Below are 20000 nucleotides of genomic sequence, written 5' to 3'. Positions count from 1 at the left end.
AATTCGGTTTATGAATGGAAGGAATTCGGTTTATGAATGGAAGGAATTCGGTTTATGAATGGAAGGAATTCGGTTTATGAATGGAAGGAATTCGGTTTATGAATGGAAGGAATTCGGTTTATGAATGGAAGGAATTCGGTTTATGAATGGAAGGAATTCGGTTTATGAATGGAAGGAATTCGGTTTATGAATGGAAGGAATTCGGTTTATGAATGGAAGGAATTCGGTTTATGAATGGAAGGAATTCGGTTTATGAATGGAAGGAATTCGGTTTATGAATGGAAGGAATTCGGTTTATGAATGGAAGGAATTCGGTTTATGAATGGAAGGAATTCGGTTTATGAATGGAAGGAATTCGGTTTATGAATGGAAGGAATTCGGTTTATGAATGGAAGGAATTCGGTTTATGAATGGAAGGAATTCGGTTTATGAATGGAAGGAATTCGGTTTATGAATGGAAGGAATTCGGTTTATGAATGGAAGGAATTCGGTTTATGAATGGAAGGAATTCGGTTTATGAATGGAAGGAATTCGGTTTATGAATGGAAGGAATTCGGTTTATGAATGGAAGGAATTCGGTTTATGAATGGAAGGAATTCGGTTTATGAATGGAAGGAATTCGGTTTATGAATGGAAGGAATTCGTTTATGAATGGAAGGAATTCGGTTTATGAATGGAAGGAATTCGGTTTATGAATGGGAAGGCATTCGGTTCATGAATGGAAGGAATTCGGTTTATGAATGGAAGGAATTCGGTTTATGAATGGAAGGAATTCGGTTTATGAATGGAAGGAATTCGGTTTATGAATGGAAGGAATTCGGTTTATGAATGGAAGGAATTCGGTTTATGAATGGAAGGAATTCGGTTTATGAATGGAAGGAATTCGGTTTATGAATGGAAGGAATTCGGTTTATGAATGGAAGGAATTCGGTTTATGAATGGAAGGAATTCGGTTTATGAATGGACATGCAAAGCAGTCGGTGGAAGGCGGAAGCTTGCGGTTTTCTCTCCGGCTTTTGTCAATGCCACACTCATGCCACCGCGAATACGCCGTTTCTCTATGGCGATGAGTATGTGAGGGCGTTCTTGGGTTCCCGCCGTGGGAGACGAGGGGGCTGAGTTAGCGCCAGATCTGTTGGGATGGCGGAGGAATGAGGAAGAGAGTGAGGAATGGCGGAGGAGTGAGGAAGAGAGTGAGGAATGGCGGAAGAGGAATAGGGTGGGAAACGGCGGAGGAGGAAGAGAGTGAGGAATGGCGGAGGAGGAAGAGGGTGAGGAATGGCGGAGGAGGAAGAGAGTGAGGAATGGCGGAGGAGGAAGAGAGTGAGGAATGGCGGAGGAGGAAGAGAGTGAGGAATGGCGGAGGAGGAAGAGAGTGAGGAATGGCGGAGGAGGAAGAGAGGGAGTAATGGCGGAGGAGGAAGAGAGGGAGGAATGGCGGAGGAGGAAGAGGGTGAGGAATGGCGGAGGAGGAAGAGAGTGAGGAGGAGGAAAATGCACCTCGGGGTTAATGGCAGGCGGTTGGTTCACTTCAGTAGCCTCTGATGGAGATCCCGCTGGACTTCCGGTCGCTGATCCCGCCGAGGTACTGGGCTGCGTCCGAGATGGAAGCCGGGGGCCTAGGGGCTGCGGGCGTTGCCTCTGCTCCAAGGATCTGGCGCGGGCGGCGTCGGACGGCTATTTCGCCCGGCTTCCTGGTCGGATGAGGCGCTGTTCATGTGAATAGGAAACCGAAGGCACTGGTGGATTTCCTGTAATTGACTCACGTTCATACATACATACATCCACCCCACACACACACCGACACAGCATCTCTCTCTCTCTGTCTCTCTCTCTCTCTCTCTCTCTCTCTCTCTCTCTCTCTCTCTTTCTCTCTCTCTCTCTTCTCTCTCTCACTCACTCACTCACTCACTCACTCACTCACTCACTCACTCACTCACTCACTCACTCACTCACTCACTCACTCACTCACTCACTCACTCACTCACTCACTCACTCACTCACACACACACACACACACACACACACACACACACACACACACACACACACACACACACACACACACACACACACACACACACACACACACACACACACACACACGTACATGTCATTCACATACAAAGGTAATTATATTAATGACAGCTTCTTTTCCTTTCTACGTTTTATTTAAACGACTAAACCTGCAGACGCTACAGTTATGTATGTCATTTTTTATTTATGCTGAAGTTCAGATTTTTATAATGATTAAACATTTTAATGTCTGTTGAGTCTCGTCTTTTTTCAAAAATAAAAAAGCGACCAAGTTGAGATCACTAGTACAGATTGCATGTTGACTGGCAACTTTCTGGCAGTTTCCCGTGGAGTTGCTAGTGTGGATTATCACCAAGATATCCCAGCTGGCGGAGGGGGGGCGGTGAGGGGGTGGGAGGAAGGGGGGTCGCTCTCAACAAGGCAGTCGTGAAAACAAAAAACCGTTTTATAACCCGTGTGGGTGTTTTATTTTCTTTCTTTTTTTAAGATTTGTCTTATGTTCAACCGCTACACGGCTGTGATTTTAGCGTTGGTGGCGGGAGGCTGTAACTGCCGATTTCACTGTGGTTTTCAACCTCTCCGTCCACCGATACGATTGGGTGCGAGGAACCGAATCAACACGGCGCCATAAAAGTATGAATAGGGAGGAGTGATTTATCGGTTACACAAAGAGCGCTGAAGACATGTGCCGGTGTGAGTTTTGCGTGAGGATGTGTGTACATTTCGAGTAAGATGGCTGCGGCAGTTGCGGGAGAGTCGACCATCTTGCACTCGTCACCAGCGCTGGCTACGACTTCCGTGGTTGATGAAGACCAATTGGGAGTCGCAGGCCCAGTCGCCAGCTGGTGAATGGACCAAGGTGTTGTTTTGGGTTATTTTTGGTGTTTTAAGGTGAACAGGTTCGACTTCGTATAGTTTGAGATATTGTATTTGTTGTACGGCAACGATGTACAGTTAGTGGGTGTATGCAGTGATTATTTTTTTTAAATGAAGAAAAATATGCATTGTCTCTTGTTCGAATTGAATTAAGTGTTTGACAGCAATTATGAATGGAAAATGAAGTCCACATGGATGATGAATGGAGGAGAGATAATCACTTACATATTTGGGTAATCACACTTATCCGAGGTTCCTTACTTGGAGGAATCGATGTAGGCCTACTCTGTGGTCTACATACAATAAGTAGCCTAGTTCATCTCGGCGGGGTGACATCACCCAGGGAGGCTGAGTTGCAGAAGGTAATGATGAGGAAGAAGTAGGTTGTCACGAGAGGCTGAGAACTAGATTTTGGAGAGGTTGTGAGGCAGTTGGAGCGTCTGAGAGAGAGAGAGAGAGAGAGAGAGAGAGAGAGAGAGAGAGAGAGAGAGAGAGAGAGAGAGAGAGAGAGAGAGAGAGAGAGAGAGAGAGAGAGAGAGAGAGAGAGAGAGAGAGAGAGAGAGAGAGAGAGGGGGGAGAGGAGATGTGGAGAACAAAGTGTTGTGAATTTGTGGGGTGTAGATGCTGGTAATGAGAGAGGAAGTGGCAGAAGGTGCTGACAGAAGGGGTAAAAAGACCAACGGCTTTCTCCTCTTTGGCTTCGTTGTAATGACACCAAAAGCTATTGTATATTCATGCAAGAGCAATAACATGTATATCATTTGCTAAATACGCGAACACGAAATGTGTATTTGTTTGCATACAAGCGTTATTTTTTTGGAGTAGTAAGTAGCTGGCCTCCATTCCCTTGCTGACATACTGCTATCCGTAATCATGTATGGAATCATCAATAAGGACTGGACTTGTACTTCAGTTATACGGCACCTTATAGAATTCCACACTTCTTTCAGTCCATTGCTTTACATAAGCTGTAGAAGTATGGATTGGCTGGTAGGATGGTAGCGTGATGGTCTGCATTCGCCATTGCAGATACTGGAACGCCTGCAACATTGTACGGGTTATAAGTCGGCGCAACATGTAATCACGAGGAATTTGGATGCGTAGAGAACTTTCTCTGAACAAATGTCAGTCACAGGGCGCTAGTTTCGCTCTGGGGTTTAGAGTTGATTTGCAGGTTGATAAACTTAGTATTTTTGACCATGAGGTCTGCAGACTGCGTGTCCCTTTTGCCGCACTAACGATGTGCAACGTCGTGTCCGTCTTGTCTACGATATTGATTTAGATATGAAGTAGCGATAGATTACCGTTTTTAAATCTCGCTAATTTACGGGTGTATTTGATTTCGAACTTCCCGAGGTTTTTTTTCGATTATATGTGTGTCGGCGGTCACCTATTATCATCTATACCAATGTTAATAAAACTATCGAAAGTGGCGGACCTGTAACCGGTAATTAATCTGTACCATAATGTAATGTGTTTACGACTCAGAAAGTATTTGGGTATCCATATTGACATTGATTTATATCTGAAAAATATAATGCACAATGTAATAGTTGATTTTTAAGTATTATATTTCAATTTTACGTCTATACGGTATCCTCACTTCCTGGTATTCGTAGCACTGGCCTATCCTACCAAGGTCTTATATAGACCTTGTATTCTACTGCTTTATAGATCATGTGGCCGCGTACGTAAACTCAGAACAGAGTTGTGTTGTTCAGTTAATTAATCATTATTTCATGAAAAAAGTCCAGTACAGCGTTATTTTTTACACATTGGTAACACTTTCGGCCGGCTACATCCATTATCGATCATGTTACTCTGTTGGTCCAGGTACTATTTTGGCTTCTGATTACCAGCATTGGGATATTTATTGCGGGAGGTAGATCAGTGATAAATAAGAATTGTTTTTCCACACGGCTAATGACTGTTCTTCAACCATTGAGGCGTGTGTGTTTTTTAGCTGAGAGGTATTTTTTATTACTTTTACGACTATATAACGTCTTGCAAAAGTGAATTGTTTTTCACTAGTGGTCTTTAATTACTGGTTGTGCGTTATTGTGGTCGTAAGTTATGTAAGCTCAGCGGCGTGTTTTATTCATGGTGTAATCTTTCAATTTTTCCATCGAGTGCAGCAGTTTGCTTGTTGCTAGACTTGTGATGTCGACTTTTCCTTGTCAGGTTCATCCTGTGGTTTTTGAGAGAGGCAGTTGAGTTTTAATCATTAGCACAAATTGATAATTATTTGCATTTGATATCAGGCATCACTGTTAATGACATTTAAAACAACATTTGTTAAGGAGTAGTTTGCGTGTAGAACTTGATCTCCATTCTAACATGCTTATTATTTTACTTCCAGACGGAGCAATGACCGGGAGGCTGCCAGAAGGTCCTGGGGCCCCGCAGACAAGGAGGAGGGCAACAGGGAATTTTGGGCATCGATACAAGAACCTTATGACTACATCATGGGCAGCAATCTTATTCCAGACTCCTGCCAGGTGGGATGGTCTATGATTTTGCAAAATGTGTAAATACCATTGAAATAGTGGGTAATGTTGTAAATATGAGATGTATATTTTGTTTTTAGAATTAATCTAAAGAGAACTGTAAATTAAAAAAAGGATTTACTTTGCATTTTAGTTAATAAAAATCTTTGCATGTGGTAGTCATAGATATTGCTCATGAGAGGGACACATGAGCAGGCATCACCTCAGATAAAAGTGGAAATACCACAAAGATTCCAAAGCACAAAGCATGCAGTTGCAGAAATAGGAGAAGGGCATGCCAGCTCCCATTACAGGTGTTAAGTTGACGTAGACTGACCCTGGTTCACTCTTTCAGGTTGGAGACACGACAGAAGCCCCATCCTCAGGGGAGTTTGAACTAAGTTGGGACAGTGGTGATGTGTCGCCGCCTTATGTCTGGAGTTTCTCCGAGTTTCTTGACCAGTACAATGAGCTTTATGAGTGGCTTATTCAAGTCCAGCTGAAGCTTTATTCACATTCTAACCCACCAGACAAGGCTGCAAGGATGGTGAGATTTTTAAAGATTTGTGTTTTGTTTATTATATTTGTGCTCTTTTTTAGCATCTATATTCTTAGCAAGTGGAAAGAGATGCTTTTGATTTTAATATTAAATATTGTACTTTATGATAACTTTGACTTACAAAAGCTAACCATTGTAGTCAAATGGGTTAATAATCATGTAATAATTGTAAATGTACAGTATAGATTGGAACATTTTTCTCTTTTCTCAATGCTTGATTAACTTGCTTAACTTGATATTTTGAGATTTTTTCATTTCCTTAGATTGTAATTAGAGATATTTTTTTTTTTTTTTTTTTTTTCAAATTTGAAATGTTGATGAAGTTTGTAAATACAACATACAGATAAGCAGTATATAAGTTGCACATTGTGAATGACACAACTTACATAATAACAGGTTTTTGTAACAGATAGTTAATTTAATGTTGTTACATATTATGAAATGAAAGTTACTAATGGAATTATGATTTTGAATATAGTTTAAAACAAGGAATTTGTTATATTTTCTATTTCCCATACATTGCAATAAATCAAACATATATTTGTTCTGAAATTTTTGTCACATATATTAGATACTGCATAGGCAAATGATATGGCAATATGAGATTTAACATATCCACACAAATATTTCTGAAGACATTATAATTCATGCATATATTTAATAGATGCATTTTATGAAGGATCTTGATAGGGAACAAATAGTTAAGACATAAGATTCTTTTCCGTTTATTAACAACCCAGTGACATTTTTCATTGACTAATTTGCTAATTTTAAAAGCACTCTGATACCAAAGCATCAAAGTGCTAATTTCATTTGGTTCAATTTTATTGTATGATGGACTGACCAACTGTAATGTAGATCTAGTGAATTAATGAATAAATAAGTATTTTTATGCATCGTTTGTAAAATCAATAATGTATCTTTATCAATGAAAAAGATGTGAAATTGTATTTTACTGATGAAACCATCCCTTGATCACAGGCACAGCAGGAGGAATTACGCAGGCGCACCTTCAGGCGAACACTTTTTGTAGAACAGGGTGAACGAGTTGCTCAGCGATACCCAGGCTCAGCTGATGAGATTAGCTGGCGTGTGAACTACCTGAACAACAAATGGGATCAGCTGGAGAGCACCTTCACACCTGCCAAGGGTCGCAATCAAGAGGTGGAGGTTGAATTAGGTAAGCGCTTTGGTAATCATTGATGTTTTTGGGGATTATTCTGATAGAAGTTTGGTTGTAAACAGTTTTTGAAGAATGATTGAGATTAGGGAGGTATTGTTGATTCCATCTTGTATTGGATTATACAGTTCAAGTAAATGTGTTAAGTTCTTATTTGAAATCAGATTATGTGGGAAGAAGTACCTGTATTTTATAAATTTATGGTATCTTTATGTAATCTGTAATAAGTATTTGCCATTTTAACATACTCCAAATGATACTCAAGACAATTGTGAGAAATTGTAATACTATATGTCTTATTAGTTAATGAAAAAAATGTTTGGAAATAATTTGCCTCTAGTTAAATCACCAATATCATCCCTGTTATGCTAACCTTCATAGGAAAAGCTTTTAGGACAGGTAAATTTGCATGTCATCCTTGTATGAAACCATTGGAAATTAGTAACAGTCTAATTGGATTTTCAAGAAACATAGATGTCAGTTCTAGATAGAGTTTAATGTTTAAAGTAGCAGTCTCATGACGTGTTCTTGTCAATAGAAATAATAATCAGTAATGGATTGATATTTAGTGTATTTTTGTACAAACAAAAAATGAGAGAGTAGGTTGGTGCATTGTTGAAAACTTGATCATTAAAAATTACCTCGGATAATGCACGTACTATATGTTAAATAAAGTACGTTGTTAGTCTCTGATAATAGCGTTTGTGAGTTAAAGTGTACATTTTAGAAATATTATTTCAGGTATTAATTTCACTGCTAGATTTTGAGTATCATTAATGATGTGTTATCTTTTTTATCATAAACTGATTTTGTGCAGTGAAAGTTGAAAGGATTTTCAGTCCTTTTGAAATTCCTTTTTCTATAGGATTAGTCAAGCTTTCATCACTGATACTAAATGAGTCAGATGAATCTCTTAATTCATAAATAATTACTTTGATAACTTGCCTAACAAAGTTACTTTCTCGCCTTGAATTTATCATAATCCAGAAAAAAAACTCCATAAACAGTATTGCATTTATAAAGGTCTCACAGTATAGTAAAACTTTTTCATAAGAGACTGCATTTTGATTATAGTATGTCTGTGGTCATTTCTAATTTGAATGATAGACTGAAAGTAGAAACAAATCATGATAATGAAGGGCATTATTATTTTTGTTGTTACTAATTTGAGTTATTAAAACATTTCAGTTGAGTTCACTAACTATTTACAACAGCGGTTCTTAACCTCGATGGCACACCCCCCTAGCAGGGTATTAGTAATTTCCAAGGGGAGTGCAAGCACTTGGGAAAAAGCAGGAATTTCTTTAATTATATTAGTTATTATCTTAAAGAGAGCATGTTCTAAAAATAACTTTGATAATAATGTGACCAATCCATATTCAATAAAAGAATTTATTGATGATTTTCTTTACAATCTATGAGGAAATTATATTCATAGATGTAAGCAGGGATTGAAGGGAAGGACAAATTCTTAGAGGAGGCATGGTAGTAAAAAGGTTAAGAACCACTGTTTTACAATGTTATTAAGACTTAACATTAACTAATATCTGTTTTGAGTTTGAGCTGATTATGTGTATGCAGTAACTGTGTGCATGTCTTGACCCTAAAATTATTTAGATAGAACTGTTATATATATATATATATATATATATATATATATATATATATATATATATATATATATATGTATGTATGTATGTATGTATGTATATGTATATGTATATGTATATGTATATGTATATATATGTATATGTATGTGTGTGTATATATATATATATATATATATATATATATATATATATATATATGTATATATATATATATATATATATATATATGTAAAAATATATGTATGTATATGTATATGTATATGTATATGTATGTATGTGTATTTGTATATGTATGTATATGTATATTTATATGTGTATATATATATATTTATATGTGTATATATATGTATATATATATGTATATATATATATATATGTATATATATATATATGTATATATATATGTATACATATATATATATATATGAATATATATATGTTTATATATATATATATATGTTTATATATATATATATATATATATGTATATGTATATATATATGTATATATGTATATATATATATATTTATATATTTATATATATGTATATATATGTATATATATGTATATATATATATATATATATATATATATATATATATATATATATATATATATATATATATATATTGTGGTATTGTGTCTGAAATGGAAAGAATACTAAAAGTGGTATGAATAACTGAATAAGAAATAATATAATGTGGGAATTGCAACTTTAGCATCTTAGACTCAAATTTGTATGGAGTAAAAATATATTGTAACAGTGGACCTCTAAATTGTTTATATAAAATCAAGAAAAAAGTATAATCATGTGTAAGGATTATTTTAAATTCAATTGGTTGTTTGCATCTCCTTCTAGACTTGGCCCATGAAGAGGGCATCTTACGACGTTGGTTGAGTGACATGGAAGAGCAGATCCAGCCCCTTACTTGCCGTCTGCCACGTGGCTGCTCCCTTCGACCACTTCAAGATCGCTACAGAGACAATCAGGTACGTCTTCTAAGTGGTGTTCATCTCTAATGTCCTTTGTATGTAGTCATTATCATGTCTTCTAGATCTTAGTTTATAAAGAATTGATAAAGGGTTTGAGATTCTTTCTTAAAAGAACATGATAAAATGGGTCTGAACTTTTCTTCGAAATCAAATGAGTACAGGCATTTACAAGGAAATCTTAGATAACATGAGTATGCTATAAGAGCCTGTATCATTGACAAATTTGAGGATGTGAAGCATTTGAAGATTAAGATTTTAAGGACAGCGACTGTGTAAATTGATGAATAGAGTTAAAATTTGTATGTAATGACAGACAAAAATGATAGTCATATTTTTTGATGACCCACCATAATTTTATAGTTACCCATACGAATTTGATAATCAGAAAACGGAATATTCTTTATAAGAGTTACCCGTAGAAATTTGATATACAGAGAATGGAACATTCTTTTAAGGGGTGCCTAAAGGAAAATGAGAATACCACTCTTGGCTATAATTTAATGTATTTATTTGCTGTTAGTACCACGAAACCTAAATCATGCCGTAGCTCCAAATCAGATTTTTATAAGGTGTGAGGCATATCACTGTATTATTTGTTGCTTGCACACATGGAATCAGTAATTTCCATTTTCTATGTTCTTGTGGCAAAGGTTAGCGTCTTATTTTCACTTTGGATATGGTTAAAAATAATGGAAAACTAAAAGATGAGAAAATAAACAGTACTAGAAGAAACATCAACACACCTGGCACTTGGAGGTTTACGTGCCTACATGAGGTATAGCGAGAGGGTGAAGTGGCCATTAGAAGTAGGCTTCATATCCACTCATTACCCCACCCCCCTTTCTCTAGGCTTCATCTCCGCTCGGAAGTCTCCCCCACTTTCTCTGCAGACTTCATCCCCATGCTGCACCCCCCTCTTTCTCTAGGTTCCATCCCCATGCGGCAGCCCCCACCCCTTCTTTCTCTAAGCTTCATACCCCACGTGGCAGCCCCCCTCCATTTTCTAGGCTTTATACCCCACGTGGCAGGGTCCCCTCTTTCTCTAAGTTTCATAACCCACATGGACCCACCCCCATTCTCTGGGCTTCATACCCCACGTGGCAGTCCCCCCCCCCCTTTATTTCTATAAGCTTCATCTCCACGCGGCAGTCCCCCCCCCCCCCCCTTTCTCTAGGCTTCATCCCCACGCGGCATCCCCCCCCCTTTCTCTGCTTAATTACAATTCGGAGGAAAGTGTAGAGTTGAGAGGGCCGAGGCACCTCCCGCTGGGCCTCGGCTTTGATCTGGGTGCCGGGACCGCTCGCAGCATCGCCCGCCCTCTCGGTTCCTTCCTGTGCGATGGGGGTCCTCTGTCCTTCGGTTGGGGGCCTTGTTGTTTTTTTCTGTTCTTATTTCGCAACTTTTTTCTCTCTCTTTTCTACTTATGATCTTTGATTTGTTTCTCTCTCTCTCTCTCTCTCTCTCTCTCTCTCTCTCTCTCTCTCTCTCTCTCTCTCTCTCTCTCTCTATCTATCTATCTCTTTTTTCTCTTTATCTCTCATTCTCTCTCTCTCGCTCTCTCACTCACTCACTCACTCACTCACTCACTCACTCACTCTTTCTTTCTTTGTTTTTTCTTGGTTTCCCTCTCTTCTTTTTTTTTTTTTTTTTTTTTTTTTCATTTTCCCATTTTTTTTCTCTTCTGTTTCCCTTTATCTTCTTGCTTTCTCTTTTGACCCTTATGTATTCTCCTCTCTTTCCTTTTCTTGTTTCAGTTTGTCGTCTTTTTCCTTTTCCTCGTGTATTTTCTTCTCTTTTCTTTTACTCTTTATTTTTATTTATCCACTTTTTTCTTTTCCTCTTCCCTTCTCATATCTCATCTTTGCTTCCCTTCTTATTTCATCTCTTTTTCGCCTCTGTCCCCTCCTCCCTCCCTCTTCTCATTTCATCCGTTGTTCCCCCCCCTTGCCATTCTAAATAATTTACCCTCATCTTGTCCTATAATTTTGCTGAGATTTTCAAAAATACACATTAATCCCTTTTAGGTTCTGATCCCCTTATCCCCCTCCCCCCTACCGTCTTTTTGGCCATCAATTATTCCCTATTTGCGCACGCCCCGCGCATTTCCATCCTCATGTCATCTAATTATGTCTGCGTTGGTTTTATAACCTTGTTAATTTGACGGTGTTGTGGTGCTGTTGCATGCTCTTTATGTTTTATTTATTTTATTTTTATTTTTTTACTAAGCGTCTAATGATGTTTATGTTGTATGCGATAAATTTTAGATTTGGGTTTTTTGTATTTTGGGGGTAAATAAATGTTATTGTCTTTGCGTTACCTTTGATTGCGTATTGTCGTTCTCTGTTCATCGAAGTGTTTTGTATTTATCGCTTAATAATAAGCGTATTGCAATTAGATTCACATTTCATCGTAAGGTAATCGATTTTTTCTTTGGTCACATTTTACACGAACGAAAGGAAAGATTTCGTACCTTATCGCCTACACTTTCCCTTGCAAGTTTACCATCCCTTACTCCGTACAGGATTTTTGATGTAAAGCTACAAAAGCGTGACGAGTGGGGAGATAGGGAAAATCATTAAATCTCGAGAGAGTGTCACACTCATATTTACGACTAGTGAGGCACGGGTTTCCGCAGTGGTTTCGGATTCGCTACGGTCGGCTTGGCAATAAATGTCCGGGGTACTTAAGTGGTTTTGGAATCGGCCTATGGGTTACGATCGCCTATTGTGGGTGAGAAATTTATGTCTTGCGCACATCTGCTGACAGAGGGTTCTGATCTCGATTCGGAAGAGGATTGGGAAGAGGAGGGAAGTGGTTGGGCGAGTGTTTTGCAGGGAGGGACCATTTTCTGTGTTTTTTTTATACCTTCAAAAAGTGTGTCATAAAAAATGTTTTATATATTTCTAGTGATTTCATTGTCATGGGACTGACAAAATTGCGCAAAATACTGTTCGTGAATTGCAATATTCATGCGGGAGGTAAAAAGTAAGAACACGTAGTTTCTTCATTTCTCATTTATGACACACCATCCGCTTTGGTTCCTCCAGCGTCGCCGTGTCGCCTGTCACCACGAACGCGTCCTTCGGCTGAAACCACATTAGTCATGATAATGAGGCTTTATATTCAATCCTCTTGGTTATTTATGCGTCTAGGCGGGGGGTTGCAGGGGTGGTGGTTAAAGAGCTTTAAGAGGAAGGGGTGCTGGGAAGACATAAAAAAGGGGAGCCTCAGTAAACTACATATTTTTTTTCCCGTTTTGAAAATTCATTCCCCCTTCCTGCCCCATGGGATTAATAGATTATTTTGCCGACGTTTTATGTTAATGGTGGGGAGGCGTCATGGTGTGCGGAGCGGATGTGCGTCTTGTTTGTCTGTGTCTGTGTCTGGGAGCTCGCTGGCGTTGCGGGGATGTCACCCTCGGGCTGGATAAGGGTGAGAAGGAAGGGGAGGTGCTGCCCTTTGGCGTAAGGGCGACCGCTAATGGAGATGATAGTTGTAGGGCGCTGAGGATAAGGATGGTTTTGTGTTGTTGTTTCCGTGCTGTTCTGCTGTTGTAGATGTTGCAGTTTGTAACGATATGATGATGATCGTCATGATGGTAATGATTTTGATATTAGTATTGGCTAACAGTGCAGCCTTTGGTAATAGTGATACCGTTATCAATAACATTAGTATTGATGTTACTGGCATCATTTGTTGGGATCTGCAGCATCATTTCATATAATAGTACAAATAAAGTATATTGGGATATAAACAGCAGAGGTATAATAATAATTCCAAGAGCTTTCATATCAGAAGGTCAAACGTCAACGAGGTATGAAATGACTGTCAAGTGGGAATATATTAATTCTCTTTCATTCGAATGAATTTGTCTTCCCTTGCTTATTTATTTTATGAGGGAGGCAGGAGGAAGGGAGAAAAGAGAGGAGAGACTGAGAGAGGGAGATGGAAAAGGAGAGGAAAGGGAAGAGGAAGTGACAGAGGGAAAGGGAGAAGGAAGAGAGAAAGGAGGAGTGGGATGGAGTCAGAAAACATAAAGGGAAATGGTGAAACAAATAGAAAGTTGTCTTACAGTGCTTGATGTAGGGGATGAAAAAGGCCAGCTAAAAGTGTAAAGAGAAAGTAGCCAGTAATGCAGTTCTGGTGTAGAAAAAATAGAAGAAATAATAAAAAGATTCTAACTTTCTAACAAAAGGAGGGATTAAGGGAAGGGGGGAAGAATGACCGAGAGGGAGGGAGTGCAGAGAACAAGAGGGAGAACAGGAAGGGAGGAAGGAAGGAAGGAGATTAACAAGGGAGAGAACGGGAAAGAAGGGGAGGGAGAGGAGGGGTCAGCTCTAACAAGATTTTAGGCATCACGGTTGACTCGTTCGCGGGTCAACGGGGCAGAAGGAGAAGACGAATTCTGTAATAACAGTATTTCAGGCGTCGGGAGGCCGGCCGAGACTCGCGCCCCGACGGGAGGAAGTAATTTCATTTTCTCTCTAGTTACGTGTGCGATGAGGGCGACTGCATTGTGTTCCTTGATAAACGCGTTTTTTTTTCTTTTTTCCTTCTTTCTTTCGTTCTTTATTTATTTATTTATTTTGGTTATGTTGCGTGTTTCATTTTGGTTTCTGTGACGCGAGGTGTTTTTTTTTAAATTTTGGTTCGTTTATTTGATTTGGTTTTGCGGAAAACGAAAGGTTTTAATTTGAGTTCATTTTAATTGTGATCAGAATGCTGTTCCGCGAAGTCCGTGCTGCTTGATGAGGCAGTGTTGATGCCCCATTGCCAGCTTGACGACCGTAAAATGACAAGTGGTTCATTTTTTATTTCATTTTTGAATTACTATCCTACTCTGTATTTTGATGGCCTTTTTGGGTTGAAATGGGCGGGATGACGAAGAAGGGGTGGTGGGGGGGGGGCTGTGGGAAGTGGGTAAGGGGGGGGAGGCACGTGCGAGATATTTTCACGGTCATGGAAATTGTTACGGTGATTCATAGATGGCGTGGTTGTCGTCGGAGGAAATTATGTCATGGCTAATGAGGTTCTAAAAAGATGAATCATTTTTTTTATGTTCTCTGTAAACTGTTGCTTCGTTTAGATGTTTTTCGTATTCCTTCCTCTGTTCGTTTTTCCCTCCTAATTGTTTGTTCACATTTCTCCTTTTCTTTCGCGCCTTCGCATTGCTTGGATAGTTCCGCTTCTCACATCTCTTTATTATCTTTCCGATTCCTCTTTTATCCTCCTCTTCTCTCCTGTTGATACTCCATCCCTCTCCTGCCTCCTTCACTCCTTTGACCTCTCGCTGTTATCAAACACTCCTGCAAAAAACCTCTGTTATACATATTGTTATGAATGCAAGTACCCTCAGCGAGAGAGTAAGTGAGGGGGTAGGGGGTGCGGGGAGAGAGAGGGGGCGTCACGTGGCGTATATAACAGCCACATTGTCTGCGTATGTTGGAGGGGAGGATACTGAGGATGGGGGAGGATGGGGACGGCGGGGTGGGATGGGGAGGTGGGGGTTGGCTTCAGGAACTCCCCCAAAGGATGTATCTGTCCGGGGAGTGTTGCGGAGGAGCCGAGGAGAGGCGTGTGAGAGGGCTGTCGGCTCGAGCCACTGGAGAGTCCTTGTGAGGCTCTTGGTGCTGCTTCTGTTTTGGTTTGTTGTTGAGGCTGCGGCCCCTGTTGCGATTTCTGTCGATAAATATTGCTCCTGGTCTTTCATCCGCGGCCCTTGAATTAGCGGGGAAGCGAGATGGTTTTGCGGGTTTCTCTGTGTGTGAATGTAATGATTAGTGTATTTTTTGCAGTATGATCGTGTTCGGAGAATGGTACAAACGCCGCGTTTGATCTGATTTCACGCTACGACTCCCCTTTCGAGGATGTTGTCGGCGGTTTGCTTTTTTTCTGCAGTGCCACTCGCGTTTGTCTCAATATCACTGCATTTCATGACCTTGATTGATTGGATTCGATGCCCTTCTTAGCATTATTCGTGCCCCGAACTCCGTGACCTCTGCACTGGGTAGGCAAGCGCGAACCCCTTGAAGCTCCGCCCGATGCCTTTGTATGCAATTTCCCTTGACAGATACAACACCCTGCTTTCCCAGGAAGATGTATTTTGCTAAACAAATAGCACTAAAAACAGCAATAATTTATGAAATAATGGGAAATGCCTGCCAGTCTTCTCAGGAACGATGGGTAACATAACATATGCTCCCACCTCTCGATCATCGCCGCCCCTTCCCCTCTCCCCTTCCTCCCTCCCCGCCTGCCCCCTCCCCACCTGCTTCCCATTCTTCCCCCCCCCCTCCCGGCCTCTTGCCCACCGTCCTTCGCAGAGGAGAAATGATCGAGGGAAGGAAGAGGGCTATAATTAGATGTAGGGATGCAACACTCGACGAGGGGGTGGGCTCCGTGTCTGGTTCGCGTCACGAGGGAGAGGGGAGAGGGAGAGGAGGGAGATGAGGGAGATGAAGTAGGGGTTGGAGAGATAAAGGGGGTAAGGGGAAAAAAATATGCGGGAGAGAAGGGGGAGGGGGTCTGGGGGCGTGGCTGATAAGGGTTCAGATCAGAAGGGTCATAATTTTGCCCCCTGTGATATGGGCGCGGATAAAAGGTATGGGTGGGTGATGGGGGTGGGGAGGGGGGGGGGGCGATGGATGGGATGGTGCGCATATGGTTGGGAAAGAGGGGGGGAGGGGGAAGTGAAACTGGGGGTTGGGTGATTTGTAGAAAGAGTTGTATCGTCACGAAAGGGGAAATACAGGGTCTTAGATGGGCATGTTGTATTTACTGCACGGTCGGCGGGATCGGATATTTCTTCAAAGAACCGGCCTGGAACTCGCTGAAGGAAAGGCCGATGAATGGGGATGTACCTCACACCCTCGACTTCGGATTGCGCCACCGTGATATCATTCTCCAGAGAGAGAAAGTGATTCGTGAATGTATAATGAAGAGCGGGATGCGCAGCCAACACGCCATGCACAGTCGTCAGCGTAAGATGGACCGGAGCTGGTCTCGTGCATGCGAATGTAGTGTTTAGTACATCGACCGCGTGCGTGTGTGTTTATACATCGTGATGCATGGATGGGCGTGTAGGCGTTTTGACTTGACGGGCGTGATGTATGCGCGGCCATGCGGGCGGATAGCTGGCAGGGGGGCAATCACGCTGCTAGGAAAACCGGTTAAAGAATGAAATAAATCAAGTTTGTTTGGGTAGCGAATGAAATTCGTCGATTTTAATGTCTGTGTTGTTGTTTTTCTTGTATGATTTGGTTACCAATTTTATTTATTATCGGTGCCCATTTAAGATTTATGTCGCAATCTGCCGCTCTTATTTGTTTTCCTTTCTCAAATTTCAAAGGGTAAATCATACCCACTTTTCCCACGTACTTTTTGGTCTTTAGTTCCCGTCTTTTAACATATTTGACAAATAACCTTTTTCAGAACTCTACGTTCTTTACTCTCAGTGACAAAGTATACTTATTAATTTAGGTAGAGCTGCTGGAATGAGTGAAAGTTAATGCTTGAAGGATAACAGCATGAACAGCATAAAGAAAAGGGAGAGGGCACTAGATCATCGAAAGATCTATGTTATACACTTTATACTGAATAGCAAGCTTTGAAGGGCCATCTCACAGGTAATGGGGGGGGGGAAGGGTTGAAGGACGGCGTGCAGGTAGTGAGGGAAAGGCTTGGGCCATGCTGTTGATAACGAGATTGGATATTGTGAGGGAGGGTTACTTCAACAATTGCTCAGCAGACGGAGGGGGGGGGGCTGTATTGAAAGAGGGGTGTAGTAAACAAGGAATTAGGATGGGCCATGCTGTTGATAACGAGATTGGATATTGTAAGGGAGGGTTACTTCAATATTTGCTCAGCAGACGGGGGGGGGGGAGGTTGTATTGAAAGAGGGGTGTAGTAAACAAGGAATTAGAATAAAGGTGAAGAAAAGAGAGGGGTTTATGGGGGAGCTGAAACACAGCACAGGTAGTGGGGGGAAGTTTAGATTCGGCGCAGGTTGGAAGACTAAACACGGATCGAGGAGGCTTGAAGGACACCAGCGGTCTTGGAGGTGCGGTGTGTTTACTGTTGAGGGATGGGGAGGAGGAGGAGGAGGAGGGTGTGGGATGGGGGGGGGACGGGCAAGGGGGGGAAGGGGGAGGAGAGGAAATTTCACATGAACTCGCGGCTAAAAGCTCATGCAAATGAGGTTCATCACCTTGGCGGTTGTTTGGTTTCGTTTTTTTTCTCTTCTCTTCTTGGCGGTTTCAGGCAGGAACTTTGTGGAAATGTTGTTCACGGTTGATGTAGGAGATAATTCTCTGGCGGAGGGTTAGAGAAAGGGGAGAGAGAAGAAAAGGGAAAGGATGGGAGAAAGAAGGGCAAACAGACGGAGGGTGAAAGGAAAGGGGAGGAGAAAAGAGGAAGCAGAGACAGTATTTTAAAAGACACGAGAAGAAGAGTAATGAAGACAGGGTTGAACGGAACGGAAAAATGTTCAAGCGACACTGGACTTCGAAAAGGCCAGAAGACGAGACAGTTATAGATAAAGACGGACACCGCTAATATGACAAAAGATAAAGCCAATGCCAGTTTATAAAGTTCGTGTTTTTTCGTGTTCTCGGGAAAAGAGATGCTGTTTGGGCCTCCTGTAATTGCTGGATCTATTTTGTGTTTAAAAAAAACTTAAGAGGATAAGCGAGGCTTCAGCCCGGCTAAGGATGGGCTTTAGAAATGGTAATTAGTAAACAACAATTTCTTTTCCTCTCGTTATAATAGGAACATTAAATATTTGTCTACGTTAAAAAGTGTAAAGCTTTTGATCTCAACTTGTAATTAGAATCATATAAAAGCTTTTAATATCGAAGTCCATATTATTTCCGAGTGAATATCAATCCTGTTTTTATATCAGGTTAGTCTTAATTTTTTGAACGAAGGTTTCAAGTAGTCCGGGAGGGGCCGCCGTGAGTGGTATTATTGGAGAATGTGTACGGCGAGCTGACACGTGTTTTATTGGGCGTTCAATTACACGAAACCGGTTTTATATCTATGCATTAACAGCAACAATAGACGCAACGGGGAGAGGGAATATACGAGGCTTATTGAAGGCCAAACTCACGCCATAACCGTAATGGGAGAGAGGCCGCCTCGTCGGATTCGAACCCTCGCGTTTCGAAGCCTCCATGATCGATGACACAGACGCCGCCGTCGCCTCCTCCTCCTCCTCCTCCTTCCGTGGCTATTGATCCGAGCCTTATGAAATTAGCTTCGAAGCTTTCACTCGGGTCTCCGACGCTGTGTATATATTCTTTCTCTATTCTCTCTCTCTATTCTCTCTCTCTATTCTCTCTCTCTATTCTCTCTATTCTCTCTCTCTCTATTCTCTCTCTCTCTATTCTCTCTCTCTCTATTCTCTCTCTCTCTATTCTCTCTCTCTCTCTCTACTCTCTCTCTCTCTCTCTCTCTCTCTCTCTCTCTCTCTCTCTCTCTCTCTCTCTCTCTCTCACTCTTTCTCTCTTTCTCTCTTTCTCTCTTTCTTTCTCTCTTTCTTTCTCTCTCTCTCTCTCTCTCTCTCTCTCTCTCTCTCTCTCTCTCTCTCTCTCTCTCTCACTCACTCTCCCTCTGTCTCTCTCTCTCACTAAATCTCTCTCTCTCTCTCTCTCCCTCTTTCACTCTCTCTTACCTTCTCTCTATCTCTCTCTCTCTCTCTCTCTCTCTCTCTCTCTCTCTCTCTCTCTCTCTCTCTCTCTCTCTCTCTCTCTCTCTCTCTCTCTCTCTCTCATATTATCTCACTTTTCCCTTTCATTCTCTCGTCATGACTGATCGCCCACCCGCCCTTCCGCCCATCCATGCGTCTTCGTCAGCTGTTTTTGCCCGTTTCGTATTTTCTTTTCTTTCTTTTATTCTCTCTGGATAAAGTTTGCAATTGTTTCAATGTTTTTTTTTTCTTTTTTCTTTTCTTTTCTTTGGTGGATCTCTCATTTCTCGCCCATCGGTTTTGAATTAACTTTTTTTCCGGACGCGTTTTGTCCAGGCGGGCTTTTTATGTTGAGATGTATTCTAGTAAATTAGTTGTATCTTTTTTTTTTCCTGTAATGGGTCTTCGCAGTTCCTTTGTTCATTGCAATTCGCAAAGCCTCGTTCCGGTAATTGGCTTTGGCTCGGGTTTAGTCGCGGCTTTGCTTTTGTTACCGCGTATTGAACCTCGACTCACATACGGGGACTTGAACCTCGACTCACATACGGGAACTTGAACCTCGACTCACATACGG

General features: G+C 41.0%; 1 protein-coding gene across 1 annotated transcript in view; it reads left to right on the top strand.

Annotated features, from left to right (window-relative positions):
• The window catches only part of LOC113812456 (uncharacterized), a 504081-nt gene that overhangs the window by 244992 nt on the left and 239089 nt on the right, over positions 1-20000 (top strand). The window contains exons 7-10 of the mRNA XM_070139852.1: positions 5273-5411; positions 5755-5946; positions 6940-7138; positions 9608-9738. Coding sequence (XP_069995953.1) covers positions 5273-5411; positions 5755-5946; positions 6940-7138; positions 9608-9738 — 661 coding nt within the window. The remainder of the gene's footprint in view (positions 1-5272; positions 5412-5754; positions 5947-6939; positions 7139-9607; positions 9739-20000) is intronic.

The sequence above is a fragment of the Penaeus vannamei genome, chromosome 26 (assembly GCF_042767895.1).
Source record: "Penaeus vannamei isolate JL-2024 chromosome 26, ASM4276789v1, whole genome shotgun sequence".
NCBI classification, from domain to species: domain Eukaryota; kingdom Metazoa; phylum Arthropoda; class Malacostraca; order Decapoda; family Penaeidae; genus Penaeus; species Penaeus vannamei.
This window is presented reverse-complemented; position numbering and strand designations above follow the sequence as displayed.